This window comes from Cottoperca gobio, chromosome 12 (assembly GCF_900634415.1).
Source record: "Cottoperca gobio chromosome 12, fCotGob3.1, whole genome shotgun sequence".
NCBI classification, from domain to species: Eukaryota; Metazoa; Chordata; class Actinopteri; order Perciformes; family Bovichtidae; genus Cottoperca; species Cottoperca gobio.
This window is the reverse complement of record NC_041366.1, coordinates 2,544,486-2,569,620: the sequence shown is the minus strand read 5'-3', so window position 1 is coordinate 2,569,620 and position 25,135 is coordinate 2,544,486. Positions and strand designations below refer to the sequence as shown.

Here is a 25,135-nt window from a genome sequence, read left to right as displayed (position 1 = left end):
TCCATTTCCCCCCTTTAATTTTGGGGTTTCTTTTAGGAAGTTTTTCCTTGTGCGATGCGAGGGTCTAAGGACAGAGGATGTTGTAACCTGTACAGTCTGTAAAGCACACTGAGACAAATGTATAATTTGTGATATTGGGCTATACAAATAAATTTGATTTGATTTGATTTGATTATTCCACTTCATAGCTAAAAGTGTTTTCTGTACAGCCAACTTCAGCCAAGTCAGAATATAGGATTTCATGAAGAAATTAGTATTTTACATGATAGTCACAATATAACATCTCATGTATCTTATTTATCTTTCGATAGAGTGAACTCACGCTGGGAGCAGTCGCTGCCGATCCATCCTGGATAACACTGACACGAGCCATCGATGGGGTTGCAGGTGCCGTTGTTGGTGCAGCTGCAGCGCCAGGCACAGTTCTTCCCAAAGCGACCACTGGGACACACTGCAACCGAGACATGTGTGTGTGTTAATCAGAATCCGATTTTGGATTATTGCCGGGTAGTTTACAAGGAACATAACAGCAAGTCTGGCAAAAATCAAGAAACATGAAACAAAAAGATGTTCAATATTGGTGTTAAGTAGTGTGGAGTAGTGTGTTTCAGTGTATCAGATGTCCTGATTGGTTCAAACACTGACAGTGTGTAATACCCTGCAGCGATATATAATCAGTGTATGCGTCATGATGACAAAGGCGCGTGTGTGTCTCATCAAAAGGGTTATTCATGCGAGAAGCTCTCTTTTTGTTTAGATGCTTGTTGAATATCTTTAATCCGTAACCCGTTTCTCAGAAAAGCACTTGTGGGACTAATCCCAACGGGAAACTGCTCCATTATCAGCCTTCAAATCCACATTGGTTGTTTTATTGCTGCAGGGTAACTCACCCTCGTTGCACAGCGCCCCCCTGAAGCCTGGCAGACAGTCACACTGGCCTGTGATGTGGTGACACGGCCCGTTACTGTGCACACACTGTGGACACGTCTGACTGCAGCGATGACCAAAGTAACCTGGAGAGCAGACTGCAGGAAACACATTTTATTTGCATGTCATTTAAACCTAATGTTATAAGTCAACAGCTAATCGTGCAATCAGCAATTGGGATTGTCTTTTAGGAGACATATAATATCATTTCATAATCATTTAATTGGGGTTTAAAATCAGACTACAGATTAAGTCATTAAGTGATAACCCTGTGCACACACATATATATATATATATATATATATATATATACACTCAGTCTCAGGGTGTCAGACAGAGCAGGTAGAATGGAGCAAGAAATAGAGTCAATAAATGTCACAGTGTACATGGTGGCCCCTGTGTACCGCTTGTATACAATACAGGTTGATAATGTCAGCTCTTAGTATAAACCAGGTTCCTATGAACCAGTTCCTACTGGTTCCCTGATAGTACCTGATACTGTATGCAGGTACAGCGGGGAACAAAGGAGTAACAACTGGGCATTTATAAGGAAAGGTGAAATAAATTATACTTGAAGTAAGTTTTATTTCCTTACCGAACCCCCGCAGTTTAAGCTCGTCATAAACTTTAAAATATGTTATACCATAATGACTTTATAGGTTTTGCAGAATATTAGTGTTGTTGACACTAAGTACTGTGTCTCTACAGGGTACTGTACCCTGTAGAGACACAGTACTTTCCTCTACCTACATTTAAGTTCCAGTTGGAACCCAGTTGCTATTTTATTGGTACCTGATTTATACATACATGAAATTACAAGGTCAATTGTAGGTTGTACAAGAAAATGTTATATCCATCCATCCATTAGCTATACCCGCTTATCCTTAGAGGGTCACAGGGCTGGAGCCGATCCCAGCTGACATTTGGCGAGAGGACTTTGGGAGGAAACCCACTCAGAACAGAAAGGCCCCAGGTTCAAACCTAGAACCTTCTTACCTTTTTTTAGTTATTGGTTACTGCTCTTTTTTTTCTTTCTAAGATGTGATTGTTATTTACTAATATGACATATTTCTGTAGAATACAGGTTTATTACATAATCAGTTTCCCACAGATGCGTGCGAGGAATGATGCACAATATGAAAATAAGAAATTATTTGAAATAAACTCAGGTGTCAGCTGTGAGATGATGGTGCAGTGCATGTGGGAGGACTTACTCCTCTGGCAGGTGGTGCCTCTGTATCCTGGAGCACACTCACAGGTCCCTTCATCTGGAGAGCAGGACGCTCCGTTCTTACAGTTACAGGGGAGGGAGCAGTTTGGGCCCCAGCGTCCCTCGGCACACACACTGTCACAGTGGATACCTACACACACACACCTTTTAGTGTATTTTGTACAGAATGCATGCAAAAGTGTAAACATTTGTGACCAATGCAGAAAATATTCTTCCGTCCAGCTATATATTGCTGTTGAATATTATTACCTTTTACATTGTATTATTTGTGGTAAAAAGTAACTAAGTACATTTACTCAAGTACATCTTTTAGGTACTTGTACTTTACTTAAGTATTCACATTTCCATATGGATTCATATCCAGGATACTTTCTACTTCAACTTCACTGCAATTCAGAGGGAAATGTTGAACTTTAGACTGCACTTCATTCAGTTAACATATATAATCAGCAGTTAGTTAACAGTTAAGATTCTACATCAAAAACACACAATGAGCATTTAAAATACACTAGATTGGCTTTAGACTTGTGACTCTTACAAAAAGACAGGTTTAACTGGGGCCCCTTGTCATGTTTGTGTGAGTCTTTAGCCGTTTCTTAGCGTGTTTTCCTCTTAACATATCTGCCACAGGGGACATTTGGCATCCCACATTATGAACCATAGACCGCAGGAAGTCATGGAAACTGTGATATTTTTGATTCAGTGTTGATTCAATGTTCAGATTCAGGCTATGCATAAACAATCAGCCATGAGAACATTGTTATTATTATTAGGTGTTACCTGTCCATCCAGCCAGACAGCGGCAGTGACCAGTAGAGTGGTGACACCCATCAGCATGACTGCAGTCACAGCGCTCCTTACAGTCCAGACCATAGGTGCCATCCTGAGGACGAGCAACAATAACACAGAAGCCCTTTAGCATTAACATGCAGCAGTCATTACGTCTTCATAGAGAAATGTGTCATGCTTTTAAATCTGACGTACCTTCCACAGCTTCATAACCATGCACTTTATAATAGTGTACAGTATAAGATCAAATACCTCTAGCCTATATCTGTAGCCACAAAGTCATTTTTGATTTGTAGTTAAAAAACTCTAGGGTTTTTTAAGGAAATCCTTAGAATCAAATTTGTGTCAGTGAGGAAATCACAGGACTAGTCCACCAAAATCCTGAGGAGCTTCTAAGGATTTCCTTAAAAAACTCAACTGGTGTTTTTTAAGGAAACCCATAAAGAATAAGTGGATTACGGTCGACTAGAGCTGTGATTCCCTCACAAAAAGAACATATGCTATGTAAAACCCAACAAAAGAAAAGCAAGGAAAAATGTATTTGTGTTGTTTCCATGTAAAGATCTGTCTCACCTGGCAGTGGAGCTCACACCTCTCTCCTCTCCAGCCTGCAGCACAGGTACAGTGACCATCCAGGGCGTTACACGCTCCTCCGTTCCCACACATGCAGGTGAGGTTACAGCCCAGACCCCAGGTACCACTGGGGCAGTTGATGGAGCAGTCCACTCCATGCCACCCTGATTAAACAATAAGATTCAAACACACATTAACAGTTTTTGATTAACAGTAGCTAGCATCATAAACAGTCACCTGAAATAATGCTGACAGTAAAAGACATCAGGACAGAAGTTATGATGAAAAGTGTAGATTGCTAAAAAAGTTGGTTAGCCCAAAAAGAATGATTGTGTTTAATCATGAAGTCATACTATGAGAGGCTCATCCAGGAACACAGAGAGCACATTTTATAGACTAGAATATGTTTGTATGTCTTCAGTCGTTAGTGATTCAGAAGTAAGATATTCACATTTGACTTCTTTAGGTCTGCTGGAAATGACCCAGAGACACTTTCAGACCAGCGTTATCATGTCTCCTCATCCCTCTACTCCCTCTTCTCACCCATTTCTCCTCCTCCCTCTCCACGTGTATTTCTCCTCTCCCCTCTCCTCCTGCATTTCTCCCTCTCTCCCCCTCGACCCCCCCTCCTCCCTCTCCTCCTGTATTTCTCCTCCTGTCCTCAACTCTCCCTCTCCTCCTGTGTTTCTCCTCCTCCCTCTCCTCATGCATTTCTCCCTCTCCCTCCCTTTACTCCCCTCTCCTCCCTCCCTCCTCCCCAGCTCACCTGGTTTACAGGAGCAGGATCCGTCCACAGGTGAACACTGAGCTCTGTTTTTACAGTTGCAGGTGGAGGAGCAGTCCACTCCATGTGTTCCTGCTGGGCAGGGCACTGAACATTTGGGACCCTGAGAAGGTCAATATGTAGATAAACAGTTAGACACACATCGCAGTATCTGTTAAAGCTCATTCTGTTGATAGAAATTCGAAGCTGTATCCAGAGCATGTATCAAGCAGCCAGAATGAGAAATCTGTTGTTTGTGACAATCAATGTTTAAGGCTTCTTCTTTGAGAAATATGCTTGTTTCCCCATGTACTGATGTTTCTATGACAAACACTGAGAGGGCCATACAAGTACTTTGAGCAGATACAATGAGAACAAGGAGGACTTGTGTCCTGGGCCTGAGTTTACAACATCATACTCGGAATCGATTGTGCTTGTGTGTGGTGTGTACAGAAGTAACTGGCGTGAATATCTAGAACCTGAGTGTGTTCCATGAAACAGAGTCTGTCTGACCTCATGTTAGCAGAAGAACCTTCTTCTATGAAGTGAACGCAGTCGAGCAATAGTTCAACATTTTGGAAAATAGGCTTATTTGCTTTATTTCCGTATACAGAGCTGAAGTGTGAATGTGGTTAGCTTAGCTTAGCATAAAGACTGGAAGCAGGGGGGAATGGCTATGGCATGTATGTGATGTAGGTAGTGTCTGGTAAGCCCATCTGGACTCGGCACACTTCTAACTGCTGCCACTAGATGCTATTAAAGAGCCATTTTCTCACTGACAGCACATTTAAGGTGCACTGACTGAGCGCATGGAGCCATGCACTGCACAACTGCCATGTTTAGTAGTTTCATTGTGAAGGTTGTATTTGTGTCTGGCCTGGGTTTGCTGGCTGGGATTCAGGAAAGTCAAGTCAATTTGTCTTATATAGCCGGATATCACAAATCACAACTTTTCTACAAGATGATCCAGGTGAAGAGCCAATATACTGTGTGACACGTATTGTACTGTACAAGTCTCATGAATGAACATGACATGACTTAAAGCAGGGGTCTTCAATATTTTTCAGGCCAAGGACCCCCAAACTGGTGTAGTGTGTAGCAGGGACCCCCTATTGTATATATTGTACACAAGAGGCTTGAAGAGGTCCGTGCGACGGGGAGTGCTTTTAGTTCACAAATTGCTTTATTTACAATCAATTTTGCGACCCCCCTGCAGTACCTCCGCGGACACCCTGTTGAAGACCTATGACCTAAGCATTCATTGACATTCTGACATGATAGAAGTGTGTTTACCGTGAAGCCTGGCGCACAGATACACTCTCCGCTCACACTGTGGCAGTCAGCTCCGTTCTGGCACTGGCACACCTGCTGGCACAACTCGCCGTAAAATCCTGGGGTGCATGTCTCATTGCAGTAGAGGCCGGACCAGCCAGGCTGACATGTACACTCCCCTGACATTGGGTGGCAGCTGGTGACAAGACAGGACCATGCCATAGTTACATGTTGTACTTAATGCTTGTTTAGTTTTTTCTTCTGTAGGTCTATTCTTGCTTCTCAGATTTAGGATTCTTAACTTTCAGTCACTGAATCTTTATCGGCCTGCCGGCAGGGCCTAAGTCACTTGTTATGCTTGAAGCAAATGTGTTAGCACGACATGTCATCCAAACATTTCTAAAGTCAAATAGATTCTCCCTGTTCTGACTGGGTGCACTCGAAAACCTGACCATGGTACCAGTTTGGCATAGTTTCCACTCCATACTTGTCAATTGAATCGACGGCTCTCTGCAGCAAGTAAACACATTTAAAATGATTTTTTAAACAAATCACGTATTCCAGCAGCATTGTAAACCACGCAGACTAATATAAATATATTTCCAACCACTTGTAACGGCTAAAGTTGATTAAAACAGGACTGTATTATCTTTGCAATCACACTACCACCTGATAATCAGCTGAGGAGAGATTCAACGTCTGAACTGTGGCGGACACACCAGCTGAGTGTCATTACCGTGGATGGATTACCGAAGCAGCCAGGAGCCCGGAGGGTCAGGGGACCCCAAGACAGACTTTAATCACTGTGTGTAATGAGTGTTATTACTTTGACATTTTTTTGTGAAATGTGTTTAACTCAGTAACCCCAGAAGAGAGAGAGAGAGATACCAGAAGGTCCTTCTTTACATTTAAAAAAACATCTTCATATGTAAGATGTGGCAACAAAGACTTGAAGATGGTTTGGGCTTTTCAGTCCTTTAGGCCTCGTCACTATTGGGGCAAATGTGATAACGTGGTGTGGAACATAATGAATAGTGTCTGATCTTCTGTCTTAGATTCAGAGCATAAAACAAACACTTTGAGGTGGAGAGACAAGAGTTCTGCAAGGGCCTAAAGTTGAGACCATAAACCAGCACGTGCCCACATCTCTAGGACCCTATTGAACCTGGCTGGTACTGCCACATTTGAGACCCAAAGTTATATGTTTGCTCTAGTTCATCCATTACTAGCCAGACTAATGAGACACATTTGCTCGATGTTGTCTATCTAATTGATAATTAACATGAAAGAAGACAATTGGGACATTCAGAGAGAAACAGCTCAAAGCTTTAGCCGACTGATACTGAAGGACTGAACGTCTCCATGATGTTTCCCAGCAGGGTGGGATTATCTGCAGTGACACAGGTGGACCCTGGCTGTGTTTGACTGACAGCTGGCCCACCTGACACAGCACTCCCATTGAGGAGCAACAGAACAGCTGTCCTCTGCAGACACATGGCCGCCAGCTGTGCAGCCCAACTGATCACTGACTACAGTCAGCTGTCTACAGGCCAGCAAGCACAGTGACACACATCTACAGACAACACATTCTCCCGGACATCTGGTAACACTTCGATTTGAAAGATACAGATTTAAACACGACAAGTAATATTTTCTGAATATTTGAAACAACTGACTGACTGAATGTAAATCTGTTTTTCAAGTTGGGAACATTAAATTGACCCCATCTACTAAATGCAGGGTGAGGTTTGAACAGTATTCGCTGCGTACCTGCGTGTGTTGTAGGCGTAACACGGACACTTCCTATCACAGCGGAGGCCATAGTGTCCTTCAGCACACAGTCGGACGTCACATGTCTCCCCTGTGTATCCTGGCTCACACAGACACATCCCGTTGGTGTGGTAGCACTTGCTGTTGTTCTTACAGCGACACGTCTTTGCACAGCCAGCACCGTAAGTACCGACCGGACACTCTTCCTGGCACCTGCACAGTAAGAGACACAGTATACCCACAGTCAATGATCTGAGAAGGTGATGGTGATCCATAGCAGTTCCATTCTATGTTGTTACTGTTATTGCAATGGTTTCTCTTTACGGTAATCATGTTATGGAACATACTATGTTCAAACGGAACACATGTGCTTTTGGGGTATTGGCACCTGGATGTAGTTTTATATCATCTTGATGACAAACAGTCATATAAGGTTTATTGCCAATAATAATAAGTTATGTTAGTCTAAGCAATGTAATGCAGTATATAAAAGGCATACCAGCTAAATGGAAATGCAGACTAATCACTTAGTAAATATCTCATATGCTGTAGTTATTAATAGACTGAAAACAATTGAGTCACAGCATGTTAGCCTATGCACAGTCCCTCTTTAATGTCTCTATATTTGTCTCTTTTGTAATGCAGACATATCTGCAACCACTTCACACACACACAAGCTCACACTAAACCTTTTTCAAAGCTGATCAGACAGTTCTCTTTACCGACATGCGGCTCAGCACAGCAGTTAATCTCACACCTGTGAAGCACTGATGCAACTAAAACACTTGATACACATCTCAGATCAACTCTCGCACAACATGTGCCTCCCAACAACCTGTCACTCAGTACACAACAACCTGTAAAAACAGGAAACATTACAACATGCATGGCTTCTGTCTTTTTGTATTTATGTATGTAATGTATTTATGCACCTCTTCATTGCATGGATTGTGCCACCTTGCATCATCATATGTCTCAGAAATGCTGAAATTTAAATGCTAATTCTAATTTTGCAAGAGTTGAGGTTACAATCCAGTCAGAGAACAGTTCATGAAATGCCATTTTTAAAGATGTGATTATTTAGTTTCAAAGCTATACAAAATTGAACCACAGTTTAGTCCACAAGGACTTCAGTTGTGCTATAAGAGTTTAAGAAAGTCACAATTGAGAAATTATTTTTGACTAATTGTAAGAAACTCTGTGAGTACTGATGCCTCTTTTACAAGTCAGCAATACAAAGAAAACAGTATATACAGTATATATAGCCTACAGCCTCCACAGTCAACTCATGACAAAGCTGAGATATCTAGCTCTAGAACAGTGTTGGGCGTACAGACTAACCAGCGGTGAGTGTTGCAGAAGTGTTATAGCTTTGAGCTGTTTGCAAACTGCTGACTGCAGGAGAAGGTTCTGCGGTGGTTCCACAGCTGAATCACAGTCATTGCTGGAACTCAGAGCTTCAGCTAATGTGACTGCAGCTAAGCAAAGCAAACCACTTGTAAACAAGCAGTTTGAAAAGGAATGCAGTGGGTTCTTATTATGTCTTCCATGGTTACAGTACGTACATACATATATCAGTCCAACCCCCAAATCAAGGTGGGTTTGAAAATGAAATGCCCTGCTGTTAATCCATCATTTAGAGCTGCATGAAGAAGACGAAGGAAGAGGGCAAATATGGACTTAATTGTGTCTTTTAGTACCGAAAAGATTATACAGAACCCTCACTTGACAGTTAATGTTGTTTTTACTGATATTATAACATCCACATTCTCATAAAGTGGTGTTCCTTCTTCCGAGGGACAGACCCCCCCCCCCCGTTTCAGTGGGTTCGGGCGTGGCATGGCCAGCCCAGTTCTAAGCAGTAGCAGTGCTGTACTGTGACGTTTGGCTCCCCTTAAACCCTTATTTACTCATGAGAGGGAACTTGACGGACTATTCCTGTCTCGTCACTGGTCTGCTTAAGTATATGGTGCGTGCTCTCTGATATTGCTAATTATATGGGCCTAAAGCCCTGCGTGGCGCTCTACATTTGTCTGTGAAAACACTGCCTGGGCTTCCTGATTTTGTTTTCCCTCTCCCCTCTGGAGGATGTGGAAGACTTAAGCAGACACAGATGATTTCATTTGGATTTCGATTGTTTTTTGCTCTTCAGTATGTCATAATGAGGTCACGGTCATAATCAAGTGTATGGACAGAAATTAGTCTCAATATTGGTGACACATTTGTGTTTTATGAACTACACTTAAAAACAAATGTAAAATCATTTCATAAATAAATACATGCTTGACCTTACACTTGACCTGATGAAGGCAGTACAGTATCAAAGCATCAAATCAAAAGGTGAAGAGATATTTATTCTGCGCTGAAAAGCATTTCTACGCGACATGCGTTTGTGGCTCAGAGACTCTCAAAACTCTTCACACAAATGTTACACATTCCACAGCCAATCAATGCGCACACATTTAACAGTCTATGAATGAATGGAAAAAATATGTTTAGACATTTTTATGCACAGAAAGCTTTTCAAAAGCATTTATGAAATATATGTGTAAAATACTGGCATGTATTCAGTGCATTGAAAGCAAGCATAATCCCTACAAAGTGTTGTTTACTGTACGATACATTGTACATTGCTCTTACCGTTCTCCTGTGTACCCAGCGCTGCAGAGACACTGTCCAGTGGACAACACACAGAAGCCGTTGTTGTGACACTGACACTCCTGGGAACAGTTCTGTCCAAATCTCCCCTCTGGACATGGCTGACCACACACTGTACCCTGCACACAGCAACGACCGCAGGAACATACACACAGTATGTAAACTTCAAATCTTTCTATACATGCCTTTATGTTTTCTACTGCTGATGTGTGTGATTGGCAAGAAAAAAGATGAACTCATGTTCCTGAACAGGGATACAGCTCCCCTGTTCTGTATCATAGTCTATAACTTCAAAGCCAAACTCTTCTTGACAAGAATTCAGAGCTCCTTTCACATTATAACCTCAAGTTAGTGATTTTTGGAGACTTTGATGTGCATGTCTGCTGCCTTTCTGAGAGCGCTGTTTAATCTCTGTGAGCCTTTTAACTTTATCAAAGGAGCTGCTCATTGCTTGACTCCCATCATGTCTCTCCTCTGGTTCAGCTCACACTGACATGTTATCAGAGGGTAGCATGTTGGAGGATTCCCCAGGTCTTGTACACCATCTTACTTATGCGTATTTCATGCCCAGTCTGCTGCTACATAATGTTAGGCTCAACAACAATGTTGATTCTACTCATGTGATGTATGATGTATTATAATGATCATTGGGAGCATGAATGACAATAAGGGAGTTCAAACAAAGAGTTGTGGGTGTGTACCATCCATCCTGCAGGACAGGAGCACTCTCCAGTCACATGGTGACACACTCCTCCATTCTGACACGGACATCTCTCCTCACACTGCTGCCCATGTTTGCCTGGAGGACACAGGTCTTCACAGCTAGGAAGAAAAAGAAAACAGCAGCCGCCCGGTTCATTTGTCACGTTTAAAGGTCACATATACAAGTTGTGTTTATACAACAACCGTAAACCTTGCTCGAGTAACAGCGAGTATCATGTCTCTTTTATTTTCAGTTCAAATGACATGATAATAAGAGCTGCAATTAACCGTTATTTTCATTATCAATTCATTTGTAGATTATATTCTCAATTAACTGATTATCATTGCATGTATACAATGTTAAGGTGACATCATCCAGTGTGTTCGAGAGTCTTACATAAACATCTATCAGATGATACCAGTGAATAAAATGTCATTTATCATCTTACTTTATACAACTTTCAGTGCTCTGTGTGATAAGGTATTAAAATGCTGTGATAAACATTACTGAATTTATTCTTTAACCTTCCACAAAAAGATTACACATCGAAAGACTCTGTCCACCTCAAACCCATCCCCACAATTCTATATGTAAAGGGGAGAGGAAAAGCAAAGTTACAGGTACCAGTTTGTCGTGCATCCTCATACTGTCAGGGCTTAACACTTGTGACTGTATAGAAGTTATTTTGAGTTTTTTTAGGTCGCTCCTAAATGTTTTGTTTCACTTCACAATAATCACATAGCGGGACTGTTCTGTTATTTTACCTGGAACTTTTGGACTGAATCTATTTCTCCTCTGTGTGGTGACAAAAGACGTCATCAACTCCACAACATTTATTCTAGCACAAAAACACAAGTAATAAAATAAAAGATTGCGTTCTATGCAGGTGTCTTCTATGAGGCATATCTTATAGTGACCTGGACTAGCAAAGGACCAGTATGAATTACTGACTGAGAATGCTTTACACGCAGTGAAACAGCAGATATCCATTCAGGTCCAACAGAACACAACCTGATGACACGAGTCACTGCGCCTCCCTCCAGTCTGACCTGGTTTATATGATAACATGAGTGGACCCAGAGAAGAAGATGAGCTCATACTCTGACCCAAAGCAAAGGCAGTAGAGAAGTTGGCTCTGGAAAGACAGTTTTCATGCATTTCAACATACCCAGCACCATAGAATACAAAACGGACTGCTGCCCAAGCAGTTCTGTTGGGATCAGAAACGGGAAACGGATTCTCACACAGCCTCTCCTCCGACTTACAAAGCTCCAGTGTATCCTGGTGAGCACTTGCATTCTCCGGTAACATGTTGACAGGCGGCTCCATTCTGGCATTGGCATTTCTGTTGGCATCCGTTTCCATATGTGCCCACTTCACACTGGGCCTCACAGCGCCACCCTCTGTATCCAGGAATGCAGATACAGGCTCCAGTGATGGGGTTGCACAGTGCGCCGTTCTGGCACTGACATCTGTTAGTGCAGTGGGGACCCCAGTGGTTACTGTCGCAAGCTGAAGAGAGAGAGACAAGAATCAAGACTTAGTTTATCTGCTTTCCCATGTAGGCTATCAGGTTATCATTTGTGATTGTTGCCAAGCTTCAAGAGTTGTTTTACATAATAGGCTCTGTTCTAAGAGCCTGCTATTCTCATCTTGGATTGTGTGGATCTACCACCACCACCAGACGAAGAACACAAAACATAAACATCTTCTCATTTCAGCCTTTTAGCAACTAGGATCCCATGTTCAGCCTGCAATCTGGGATCCTTTACACTAAATCTGATGACACGCACACTGATAACGTCATAAGATGCCGGGATTGATGAGTCACATGGTTGTCTGTTCTGTTATTATCCAGTTTACTGGTCTTCATTCTTTTTCACCAAGTGGCCATTGATGCAAGTGCAACCCTGATCTCAAACTGTAACCAGGACAGAGGACAGCCTTTAACACTGTGTTGGATCTGCTTCCATCAGAAATGGGAATTCTGCTTGCAGGATGATGCTGGTGTTATACATGCTATATTTTCTATTGATAACCAAACCCATGAAAAGGCCAAAACAAACATTTTGTTCGTACATCTCCTTTAAAACCTTCATACTTCCCTACCCTGTCTGTCTAATAAAAAAGATAGAAATATGTTTCCCTTAAACCATGTGGACATGCTAATGTAGTCATTCTCCAGACTTGTATTTATGATAAGAGCTGGATAGCACAGTTGCCATTTTCTGGATAAAATCAATCAAAGTGATTTTATTCTGAGATTTATTCTGCTTTTCACATGGGCAAACTCCAAGTTACAATGTTTACATGTTAATCCACTATGAGTCTGAACCAAAGTGGAGATTTGACACATCATCAATCAGGAAAGCCAAGCTGAGTCCTCATCACTGACATGAAAACCATCTGATTCTACAAGCATCCAGAGACTCCTTCACTCCCACTTATAGTGTGGTCTGGCGGTCTACGACCTGAAGCCACCTCATTAACCTTATGCTGTTGGATTTCAGCCTTAATCAGACCCCACCTTAAATACATGAGCAGGCTCTGCCATGTGTCTGGCCTTCCCATCACCACTTGCAATGGAAGCTTCACCATGTGTAGCCACAGTAAACTGGTAAACCTGAGAATGTGTTGGACCACATGTTTAGTTTTAGATGTCTTTCATCTTGTCACGTCACATCTTGCCACTGCCCACTCAGGGCCTGGAGTCAGAAAGTTTTACGGTGACTGCCAGACCTTTCATTATGGGACTCTGCGTCATGCAAGTCTATATTAAGTTCAGGGCAAAGTGAGATTTCTTACAAGGAAAAATGACAGAAATTGAAGGTTTAGATAAGGAATGTATAATTTACACTGTGTTTATTATGGTAGCGATGTAGCTAATGCTTTAGCAGGTCATTAGTCATTAAATCAGGGATGGGGAACCTCCGGCCTCCGGGCCGTATAAGGCCCGCGAGATCATTTCATCCGGCCCTCGAGGTAATTCATAAACACACGCGAAAAAATCCACTAGAAAAAATACAAATAAAAATCCAGACAGCAATAGTATAGCTGGCTTAATTTACAAATCCGCAAACTAAAACAAAAGTCGAGAAATCTTGAAAGTAAATGGCGTTCCACTAAATTGGAAGAATCTCGTTTAGTCTAGTTAGATCATCTTAAAAGGTATAAGAAGGCTCTCCGTAATGCCAGAGCAGCTTATTACTCTTCCTTAATAGAAGAAAAATAAGAACAACCCCACGATTTTGGGTGTGTATATATATACATATATATATATATATACACATACATATATATATATATATATATATATATATATATGTGTATATATATATATATATATATATATATACACATACATATATATATATATATATATATATATATATATATATATATATATATATATATGTGTATATATATATATATATATATATATATATATATATATATATATATATATATATATATATATATATACATATATATATATATATATATATATATATATATATATATATATATATATATATACATATATATATGTATATATATACACACCCAAAATCGTTTTTAACTTGAACTTCATCACAACCCACAATCATCAGCTGGCGTTTACAGAGCTTCATCTCTGATCCTGATGCTACAATGTGTCTGCTTAATAATAAACACTTTCCCATCTGTTCTGTGGGATCCTGCAGGGCTGACCTCTGCAGCTGATAGTGGTTGCACTGCTCTGACTGCAATATACACATGGCAGCTGCAGTGAAACTAAGTGACTGCAGTGACGGTGTCCTTGTGGTTTATGGACAGATGTGACTTTCTTTCTGCATGTGTTAAAGGTGTAGAGCAGAGAGCACATGCACTTTATGAGCAACAGCAGCAGAGAGGCACTCAAGGTAGAAAATACAAAATAAAGTGTAGTTAGTGAAATAAAAAAATCATGTCTTTGAACCAAATGTTAGACTATACTAAAATTAAAGACACACATAAGAGTGCAACTAAAATCAGAAGAAAGTGATGATTGAAGGGGGATTATCCTCAGTGAATGTCCTTTAACGCTATTTCCTTAAGTTCAGTGATATATGTTCTTAAAGGAAGATCACAACATCTGGATTTACCTACAAGGGGGCCCTGGGGCAAAAATTAGCTGTGGACCCTTCATGTACATAAATTCAAAAACTGTATTGTGTAATAAGAGCGCTGTGAGAGCGCTGTGAGAGCTGTGAGAGGCTCTGGGAGCTGTGAGAGCGCTGTGAGAGGCTGTGAGAGCTGTGAGGGGCTGTGAGAGCTGTGAGAGCTGTGAGAGCGCTGTGAGAGCTGTGAGAGCTGTGAGAGGCTGTGAGAGCTGTGAGAGCGCTGTGAGAGCTGTGAGAGCGCTGTGAGCGCTGTGAGAGCGCTGTGAGAGCGTTGTGAGAGCGCTGTGAGAGCGTTGTGAGAGCTGTGAGAGCTGTGAGAGCTGTGAGAGCTGTGAGAGGCTGTGAGAGCGTTGTGAGAGCGCTGTGAGAGCGCTGTGAGGGGCTGTGAGAGCTGTGAGAGCTGTGAGAGCGCTGTGAGAGCTGTGAGAGCTGTGAGAGGCTGTGAGAGCTGTGAGAGCGCTGTGAGAGCGCTGTGAGAGCGCTGTGAGCGCTGTGAGAGCGCTGTGAGAGCGTTGTGAGAGCGCTGTGAGAGCGTTGTGAGAGATGTGAGAGCTGTGAGAGCTGTGAGAGGCTGTGAGAGCGTTGTGAGAGCGTTGTGAGAGCGCTGTGAGAGCGCTGTGAGAGCTGTGAGAGCGCTGTGAGAGCGCTGTGAGAGCTGTGAGAGCGCTGTGCGAGCGCTGTGCGAGGCTGTGTGAGCTGTGAGAGGCTGTGAGAGCTGTGAGAGCGCTGTGAGCGCTGTGAGCGCTGTGAGCGCTGTGAGAGCGTTGTGAGAGCTGTGAGAAGCTGTGAGAGCACTGTGAGCGCTGTGAGAGCGTTGTGGGAGCTGTGAGAAGCTGTGAGAGCACTGTGAGAGCTGTGAGAGCGTTGTGAGCGCTGTGAGAGCTGTGAGAGCTGTGAGAGCGTTGTGGGAGCTGTGAGAAGCTGTGAGAGCACTGTGAGAGCTGTGAGAGCGCTGTGAGAGCGCTGTGAGAGCGTTGTGAGAGCGTTGTGAGAGCTGTGAGAGCTGTGAGAGCATGTGGGAGCTGTGAGAAGCTGTGAGAGCACTGTGAGCGCTGTGAGAGCGCTGTGAGAGCGCTGTGAGAGCGTTGTGAGAGCGCTGTGAGAGCGTTGTGAGAGCTGTGAGAGCTGTGAGAGGCTGTGAGAGCGTTGTGAGCGCTGTGAGAGCGCTATGAGAGCGCTGTGAGAGCGTTGTGAGAGCTGTGAGAGCTGTGAGAGCTGTGAGAGGCTGTGAGAGCGTTGTGAGAGCTGTGAGAGCGCTGTGAGAGCGTTGTGAGCGCTGTGAGAGCTGTGAGAGGCTGTGAGAGCGTTGTGAGAGCTGTGAGAGCGCTGTGAGAGCGTTGTGAGCGCTGTGAGAGCGCTGTGAGAGCGTTGTGAGAGCTGTGAGAGCTGTGAGAGGCTGTGAGAGGCTGTGAGAGCTGTGAGAGCTGTGAGAGGCTGTGAGAGCGTTGTGAGAGCTGTGAGAGGCTGTGAGAGCTGTGAGAGGCTGTGAGAGGCTGTGAGAGGCTGTGAGAGGCTGTGAGAGTTGTGAGAGCTGTGAGAGGCTGTGAGAGCTGTGAGAGGCTGTGAGAGCTGTGAGAGCTGTGAGAGCATTGTGAGAGCTGTGAGAGCGCTGTGAGAGCAAACTAGTTTGCTGGCTTTAAAAGCTGAATATTAGCAATATTATAAAATAATCATAAAAAAAGTTTTGTCTCACTGTTAATGCTCATTTTATTAGAGGGGGAACCTTTTCCTGGTTTTTGGGTGATATCTGATATGTGATGTCAACAAAATGAGGTAAAAGATCCAGAAAAAGCTAGTAAGTGGATTTTGTCAAACTTTATTTCTTAAATTTAGCCTTTGGTCACTTACATTGTTGTAGTAGGCCTCAATTGTAATACAAACAGGGCCATAAAGATGACATTTTTGTTGAAATAACAATGACTTCCTTGTGAGCTCAGGGTCCTCTCCTCTACTGCACACACAGCCTGGTTGTTTGTGCCCAGCATGCAGAGTCACACAACTATCTCCATCCATTCCACAATTCTGAAGTTGTTCAAGTGATTAACAGGCTCCTTTTATTCCTCTGGCATTAGCCTGCTTCACTCTGACCCAATAAAAAGTGCATATGGTACTTCCCTTTTCCTCAGGCAGTCTGGCCCTGTGTGACAAACAGTGGCGAGGACCGAGGGGCGGAGGGATGGGGGACAAAGAGGAGGAGGAGATTAGAGATAATAAGATGCACATGTAAAACCCTCCTGAATTCAAATCTGCCATCCTGGTACCTTTGTGAAACCTGACCTAGATTGAAGAAAGGCCAAACTCCAGGAGCTCGGGGCTCCTCGTCTGCTTGCTGCAGAACAGACCGTTCTCTTTCATCGGCCTATTCAAGATGGCAGTGAACAGAAAAGACTGCACTGTGCCAGGGTTTGATCACAACACTGTCTGTAAGACCTCATAATGTTCTCCAGAATCCATGAGTCATTAACTACTGTACTGAGGGAACAAAACCAGACAGTACTGTACTGCATACATGTACATTCATTTTTATATATACAAATGTAAAAAAGAAAGCTTCACATCAAGGGAGATTTGAGGGGAAAGAGTCAGTCAAGTAGAGAAAGAGCCTTGAGCCAGTAACTCGAGCTGCCAGTTGTTGAGAGTTGGCTCAGCTCTGACTGGGATTGGGACCGGGATGTTTTTCCATCTATTTAGTGATTACCCAGTCTAGCAGGCATGATGCACTCATGGGAACAGAGAATGCCTTTCACACTGATACGGATGATTCCCAGTGAGAACAAACATCTGTAGCATTCCCCCAGTTCTCCATGCTGAGAGGGAATGTGTGTCCTCCTCCAGAGTGTTATTGTCATTATACAATAAAACTATCTCACCGTTAAGCAGTGTCTTTACACGAGGATACCAGGCTTTTAAATGTGTGAAACAAAGAAGCTGCACTCCCTGATTGTGTTATAGTTCCCCTGCACTCACAGACTGACACGATGTCTTTATTGGTGTCACAAGCAAAATGAATAAGTTTAGCTCCACCAGTTTTACACATCAAGTTCAGTTTACTACTCAGCCTGTGGCTCTGGGGGAGTTTTGTTGAATCTGAAAATAACCCTGATGATGTCATAGTGAAGTCATTGTTACCTCAGATTTGATGGCTTGTTTTGTTGTATAGCTATTATATAATTGTATAACAATTAACAATTAAATCACTCAGTCATGATAAAAAAAATGTAAACTAATAAATAATTATGACCTTTTCACTCTCCTTTCTCAAATTGATATCATCTTATTTATGTAGACGTTCGATTAAACTAGAATTACCTAATTAAGACACTAGAATTAAGTGTCAGTTTACATTCATGTCTGTCCAAAATGTCATCACTTCAGTCCTATGACACATTTGTGTGAATGTCATAATAAGCGCATAAATTCTTGAGCTATGGTCAGAAATGTGTTTTATGAAGTCAAAGTGACCATGACCTTTGTCCTTTGTCCACTAAATCCTAATCAATTCACCCTTGAAGTGGGCATTGCAACTAGTTACAAGTTTAAAATGAAATGAGCATGTATAAGGTGAATGTATCTATTATATATTATAATATAATCACAAAATAAATATGTTTTGGACATTGTTTGAACATTTAACTAATATTTAGTTTGGGACATTTTACGATTGTTTTGAGAGGCTTTTTATTTTTCATCATTTATCTGACCATTTCTGGGGGGTTGGGGGTGTCTTTATTTGGACATTTTACCAATATTCTTCTGACTTCTTACTTAAATTTTTCAGACATTTTGGTAATATACTTTGGGAGTCATTTAAAAAAATTAATCGAATTTGAGTAAATTAAATACAAATTGTATTTATTTCATCATATAACAAGTAATTTGGGTTAAAGGGAAATGTATAAAGCTTTCCTTTATTTTTCATTTATTTCCACTTTTCATTTGAATTATTTCAACGTCAGTATCATTTATTGATGTGAGCAGTTATATTTTTGTAACGTCTGATAACCTTTTGCCTACATCCATTTGGTCAGTTTCTGGGGCTCAATATAAAACCAGCTGCATGAAGACCAGAAAGCTGAAAACTAAGATGTGGATACTAATATCCGGTCACAAAACTGGTTAAAGGAAACAAAAAAGAGGATGGTACACAGAGACTATGTCAGATATACAGTACATGTTGTTGTTGTTGTTTTGCTATATTCTCCCAGCTGAATTTGACGCCTCCTGAGCATCTTGTGTTGTTATCATGTGTTCTTAATCACAAGCTCCACTGCCCCAGGTCATTTCCTACCACACAATGTTCTCCTATTATTCCTGCTTCCCCCTGAACACAGCCATCCCCATTTCCTGTTCTTGGCCCCCAAAGTGATCCTCAGACATATTGTTGAGGCCCGCTGACCTGTAAAACACAGTCAATGCATCTGAGTCTTCGGTGGCTCTTGAGGAAATGAAAGATGTTACTGAATGAACAGAGGCTGAGCCGATATAACAATATGTGCTGCTTTTTCTAAAGAAACACACATACACACAGGCACAGTTCTCCCCTCAAGCCAACACTTCAAATAAAAACATGTGGATTAGAGGCATGCCATGTTACTGTATATATTGATATATTTTTTCTTAAGCAACAAAACATTTCATACATCCAAAATATGAAATATTTACAAGTTCAGTGCCATTGAGCCTGTTCTGTCATGACTGAGAACAGCACACTGATAGTGAGAGAGCACAGCTCAGGTGGTCTGTCTGGGCCTCAGCATTGATCTGTGGACTGGGCTGCTGTATTGTCCCTGAGACACAGACCAGTGGTTAATGGGGAGGAAGAGATTAAGATTAAGAAGAAGAGGCAGTAAACCCAGGAAACATGTACAAGTTAATATATAGGATGATGTGGTGCTCTGTGCGTCTGTTTCGATGTAGATTCAGAAAACCTTCATTTTTAAAGTGCCGTTAGAATAAACCATTAAGATATAGTATTTAGGGCCAATGGGAAGACTTGAAAAGGCTCAACATCTCCTTTAATTAGACCTTAGAGGATCAGTCTGGTGGTATTCTATATTTTCCTTTGTACTAAACCAACAGTGAATGTATTACAGTTATTGCATGTCTATATAAAGATGTATGTACCTGTTTATTAGTCATAAAGCTCCATTATTTTAAATAAACAAATCACTGACTCACACTGTTGCACTGGTTGACATGTTCCTTCATAACCATGAACACACACTCTACTTTATTTTGACTCGATCAAACCTGCTACCACAAATACTCACTAAGGCACCAGATGTGGATTAATCCGCCACTGGAAATAGTCCCCACGACAAATGGACTATTTCCTCCTGTATTGTTTGATATCAACTTTAATGAACAGCTGTTTTAGGTTATTACTGAGTCTTTAAAAAAGAAAAGAAACACAAAAATATATATCTGTGAGTAGCAGCTGAGAGAAAGTATCTGGACTACGACAGGTGTTCAGTTTCTGTTGAGAGAAATAGTAGCAGTCAAACTTCAACTGTGAACTGTGACATTTGGGGGAACATGGTTTTGGGGCAATGCATGTGGACAGAGCTGAGTTAGAACAGCCCAGTAAGTTAATTAGGCCAAAAGGGACACAAGGTTCAAAGAAAATGGACAGTAGATTACTGTATGGAAAATCATCTAGTGTACACTGGTACACTACTTAACTCATATATGAGTCTTGGAAAACATCTAGTGAGATACTTTGTCTTAACTGGACTATCCAGGCCAGTACTATTCCTTCACTGTAGTAATCTCATTCACACGTTTCTCCTTTTCTTTTCTTTCGTTTCTACTTTTTCTGCTTGGACCAATTTTGATTTCACGTATTTTATTTATCCCAACTTTTATTATTGTACAGTAAGTATGACGTACCAACCAGTTTTGAAAGGCACTTGATGAATACATTAAAAAAGAAAAAAAAGAAAAAACAAATGTATTTCCATGAGTAGGCATCAAATGTTCAAGTCATTTACACTTTTCTTAAGTTCCTATTGACAAGAGAAACTTGTGTGTGAGAGCAGACAGGCCGGGCCTAGCGGGACCCAGGGGTGCCCCAGGGCCCAGACACAACAATAAGCTCCTTTATTACAGGCTGAAACTGAAGACAGCAGGGGCACACCCTGTGGCTCCTTTATATCAGTATATAGGCCTGCATGGAGACACATTCACAGGCTCATAAGCAGAAACTAAAATAACATAATCACAATATACATGCTACCCCGGGGGCAAACCATGCGGAGACACGACATTTATTTCCACAGCTACGCGGGCGACATGCAACAGTATGTCCCTTTAAATCCTGGTACCACCATTGTGCTTTATTATGACCTGCCTCGCTGAAATAAAACATTGGATGTCCAAAAATGTTCTGCACCTCAATAACTCCAAATGAGAAAAAGTTATAACTGCCCTCTGTAGTGCGAGCACTAGTAGCATTCATAGCCTCTCCTCTGGGTGCCGAGGCCTGCGACCCCAGAGTTATCTTTGATTCTGAGTTGTCTTTCGATGCTCAGGTGACTAAAGTAACTGCTTTGCTCAACTGAGACAGCTAACCAAGACAAGGCCGTTTCTTTCTTCTGCAGACTTAGAATCCATTCTTTTTATCTCCTCCAGACTCTAATATTGCAATGCACTTTATGTTGATATGCAGTTGATACAAAACGCTGCTGATGGGGCTTTTAACTCGTGCAAAGCGAAGCGACCACATCACAACGATCCTTGCTGCCCTTCACTGGCTACGTGTGAGTTTTGGAATTGATTTTAAGATTTTTCTGCTTGTTTTTAAAGCCTTGAATGTTCTGGCTCCTGCCTACATCTGTGATCTGCTGACTCTACATGAGCCTGATCGCGCCAGCAAAGCCCTACTAATAGTTCCAAAAACTCGACTTGTCAACAAAGTTTTTTTAAGTCTCTTCTTAAGACTTTTATCGTACGGCTTTTTCTTAATTGATGGAATTTGTTGTACCTATTTGAATTATCTCTTATATTTATCTTTTTTATATCTTAAGTTCTGTATCCTAATTACTTTTATCATGTTTTACTGTAAATAACTTTATTCTTTTTATGCTTAGTTATTATTACTATTATTATTATTATTATTATAATTATTATTATTATTATAATTAATACATTTTTCCCAGCCTTGATAAAGCTCCTCCCGAGCCACAGAAGACATTAAACAGCTGTTTTCACTTATCATGACCAGTAAACTGGCCTTAATGTGTCAAATCTGTGGAGTGCTCATGCTGTGATACTGGGTTTTACGAAAAAGTCTAATTAATCCTCACAATTTCTTCAATAATCCAAACTTCCTTGTTTTATATAACTAGTATTTCAAAGATCTCCATGGAAGGAGCTGCTGCTCCAGACTTATTTTCCACACTATAAATTCCTCAACATAGAAACAGGAGTCTCCTGAAATATAATACTACAGATTTATTTTGTAACTATCAGTCCTGACACCACCACAATTGTTATGGACAAGAGGCAACTTTATCTATGGACAATAACGTTGAAATGGGATATTAGTTATAATAAATAATAAGCAAACATGAATTTCAGTCTGGGATGGGATGTGACCGCCAGTGTCCTGCATGTGAGACAAAAATAAACTAAGGAAATAACAAGGCTACTCTAATTACCGACCAGACGTACCGATAAAATGACATTCACCATCTCTTTCTGAATCTGTCAAATTCGGCAAACACATAAACCACCAAAGAGCATGTGTTAAAGTATTAATGAAATTATATCCAGGTGTTCACCCCTCTTCTCTTCTGAAATGGACAGAAGGGAAAAGCAGTCAGAGAGTTACTGTGGTGTCTTTCTGATTTTAGAATGGTTTTCCAGATCAACTTCTCACAGAACTTCTTCTGAATTTATTATCATTTTGATTTGAAAGCCTCTCATCTCCCGTGCTGCAGTACCACTCTCTGCCTGAATGGTTACTGATACGCTGGTGGGGGCGCTGTTTTACCGAAAGACAAATATCACTATGTGATACTGACAGAACTGTTTATAAACAGAATGCGGCTGTTTCTTGACTTAATCCAACAAGTTTGTTCGTGTAAAATGCAGGAAATTTATTTCAAATTACAATTAATTTTTTCTGGGAGACAACCACCAGACACAAAAGAGAAGGTGGTCATGAGGCCAGAGAGGTCGAGTGGGTCAATTTACCCCCTGAGAATAATAGCTCAGGGAAATGTCCGCCCCACGGACCCTTAGCTTTCTGAAAATGTGGCGCCCTAAATAATACAGTTGAATAGCCCTGGTCTATGGTCTCGGCCGGTCTGAACTTCGACTTTCTTCCAAAGTGTTCTTCAAACCTGCAGCATACACATTTAATGGGGAGCTTTTGCATTCATGATGCGTACACTGTAGAGTTGCTATTGTAAACACGTACATAGACTCATTTTGAAACCCAACAAGCAGCGGCACGAGCACATCCTGAACATGCTCTGCACTAGTTCTATATGATGATAAATCAAAGTTTAATGCTTTGTTGCTGCAATGGGAACAAAACGCAATATTACAGTCACTGAATCCATCAGAATCTGAAAGTGAACTGATTTAAACTTTGTTGTAAGCAAAAGAAAACATGTCTAAGTTTGGTGGTATTTTTGAAATGCCTTTGGTGTTGTTGAACTCTCTCTTTATCTTTTGACTTTGACAGAATCAAGGCATGTGTTGTTCACTGTTTATGTTCCGCCTGAACTTCCTCTTTAAAAAGGGACATCTTGATGGGATCATTAGGAAGTATGCTTTCAACCACTAAAAAGCAATATAAAGTTTTTTTTAACATTTCTTAGTCCCCTTATGTAGTAACAAAGATATGAAAAGATATGTTTTGTTTTTTAACTGACCACAGTGTATGGTCAGCGTCTACCAAACAGATATCTAATGCATTAACATCATTCTGTTCAGTCAGCTCTCTGAAAGTTAACTGCATCAAGAATATTGTCATCTTTAATTTTCCACCATAAACAGACTTGCTGCCAAGAGCAATTTTCTGCAGCTAACGTCCTTGAGGAAAGCTACATGAAAAGGTTTGGTTATTGAAATGACAGTGTCCCCAGGGGATTTTATTTGGGCATAACATAATTCAACCGAGTGCTAAAGATGGCTCAATGAGGTTGAGCTAAGGACAACTCATTTTACAACAAGATAACACAACTCACAAAACTGTTAAGAAGTACAGAATGTCAAACACAAACACACATCCCATTCATAGACAGAAGAGCTGACCATTGTTCCATCTCAGGCTCCTTCAGTTGACAGACCAAGTTAGATAGTAGACATGGACAAGCTGCAGTGACCTCAGAGGAAGTGGCCCAGCACAATTTCATCAGCCCCTAATGAGTGTCTGTTGATCTTAGGCAGACCCCAGTGATGGAAGCACAAACTGAGTGCTCATGACAATCTTCTTTAAAATATTGATTTTTTTGTTAACATACAGAAAGTGTGTTCAAGGGTACCGTTAGGATTCATGGATATCCACTACAAACTATCAAATCTGGCCTATAGAGTGATGTTGACTGATGGTGGCACTAGGACAGGTGGTCAACACAATGAATAAGGATCTTCCTCTGGGGAACAGGAACTTCCATAACACATCTCATAGCAATCTGGCCAGCAGTTGTAGAAAATATATCTGAACCAAAACGGTGGACAAACAGATGGACTGACCAACAGCATCGCTGGACCCCAGTGCTCCCGCAGCAGCGCAACAAACAAATACATCCAATCCTATAAAGATCAACACATCAGACCCTTTACTTCATAGTTAATTGTTGGCGCTGCTGTCTTATCTCTTTCTGTTTCCCTCAGAGCTAACAACAACACAGGACATACTGCATTAGTTTCCAAATAAAGTGTGCAACGAAGATGTTGATAACATATTTTCTGTCTGTTGATTTTCATATGAACAAGAAGATTGGTCAACGTAACTGTCCAAAGCAAGAAACAACTTGAGTCCCTGTGTTCTTAGTTTATTGTCTTGATAAGTATTGACACAATGTAAATGGACCTTTCATTTTCCCGGAGGCAGACAGAATTGCAGAGTGAAAGAGAGGCGCACAGGGAACTAAACGATGATGGTGTCATTTTCCTACAGCCATTACATTGTGCAATCAACATTTACTTCATAATAATAAGTTAAAGCAAAAAACTTGTCAATTGTCCACTTTAATTATACATATATAACATGTATTATATTATAATTTGGTGTCTCTAATTTGTACTTAAGTACAGTGCTTGAGGGAATCTACGCATGTCTGAAAAACAGGCTT

At 41.3% G+C, this 25,135-nt stretch overlaps 1 protein-coding gene across 1 annotated transcript in view; it reads right to left on the bottom strand.

Moving 5' to 3' along the window:
• The window catches only part of megf10 (multiple EGF-like-domains 10), a 53,534-nt gene that overhangs the window by 8,886 nt on the left and 19,513 nt on the right, over window positions 1–25,135 (bottom strand). Inside the window, exons 6-16 of the mRNA XM_029444275.1 lie at window positions 11,952–12,198; window positions 10,685–10,805; window positions 9,966–10,102; window positions 7,326–7,538; window positions 5,577–5,751; window positions 4,287–4,407; window positions 3,521–3,684; window positions 2,939–3,041; window positions 2,142–2,288; window positions 891–1,025; window positions 323–451 (exon numbers count right to left, since the gene is read on the bottom strand). Coding sequence (XP_029300135.1) covers window positions 323–451; window positions 891–1,025; window positions 2,142–2,288; window positions 2,939–3,041; window positions 3,521–3,684; window positions 4,287–4,407; window positions 5,577–5,751; window positions 7,326–7,538; window positions 9,966–10,102; window positions 10,685–10,805; window positions 11,952–12,198 — 1,692 coding nt within the window. The remainder of the gene's footprint in view (window positions 1–322; window positions 452–890; window positions 1,026–2,141; window positions 2,289–2,938; window positions 3,042–3,520; window positions 3,685–4,286; window positions 4,408–5,576; window positions 5,752–7,325; window positions 7,539–9,965; window positions 10,103–10,684; window positions 10,806–11,951; window positions 12,199–25,135) is intronic.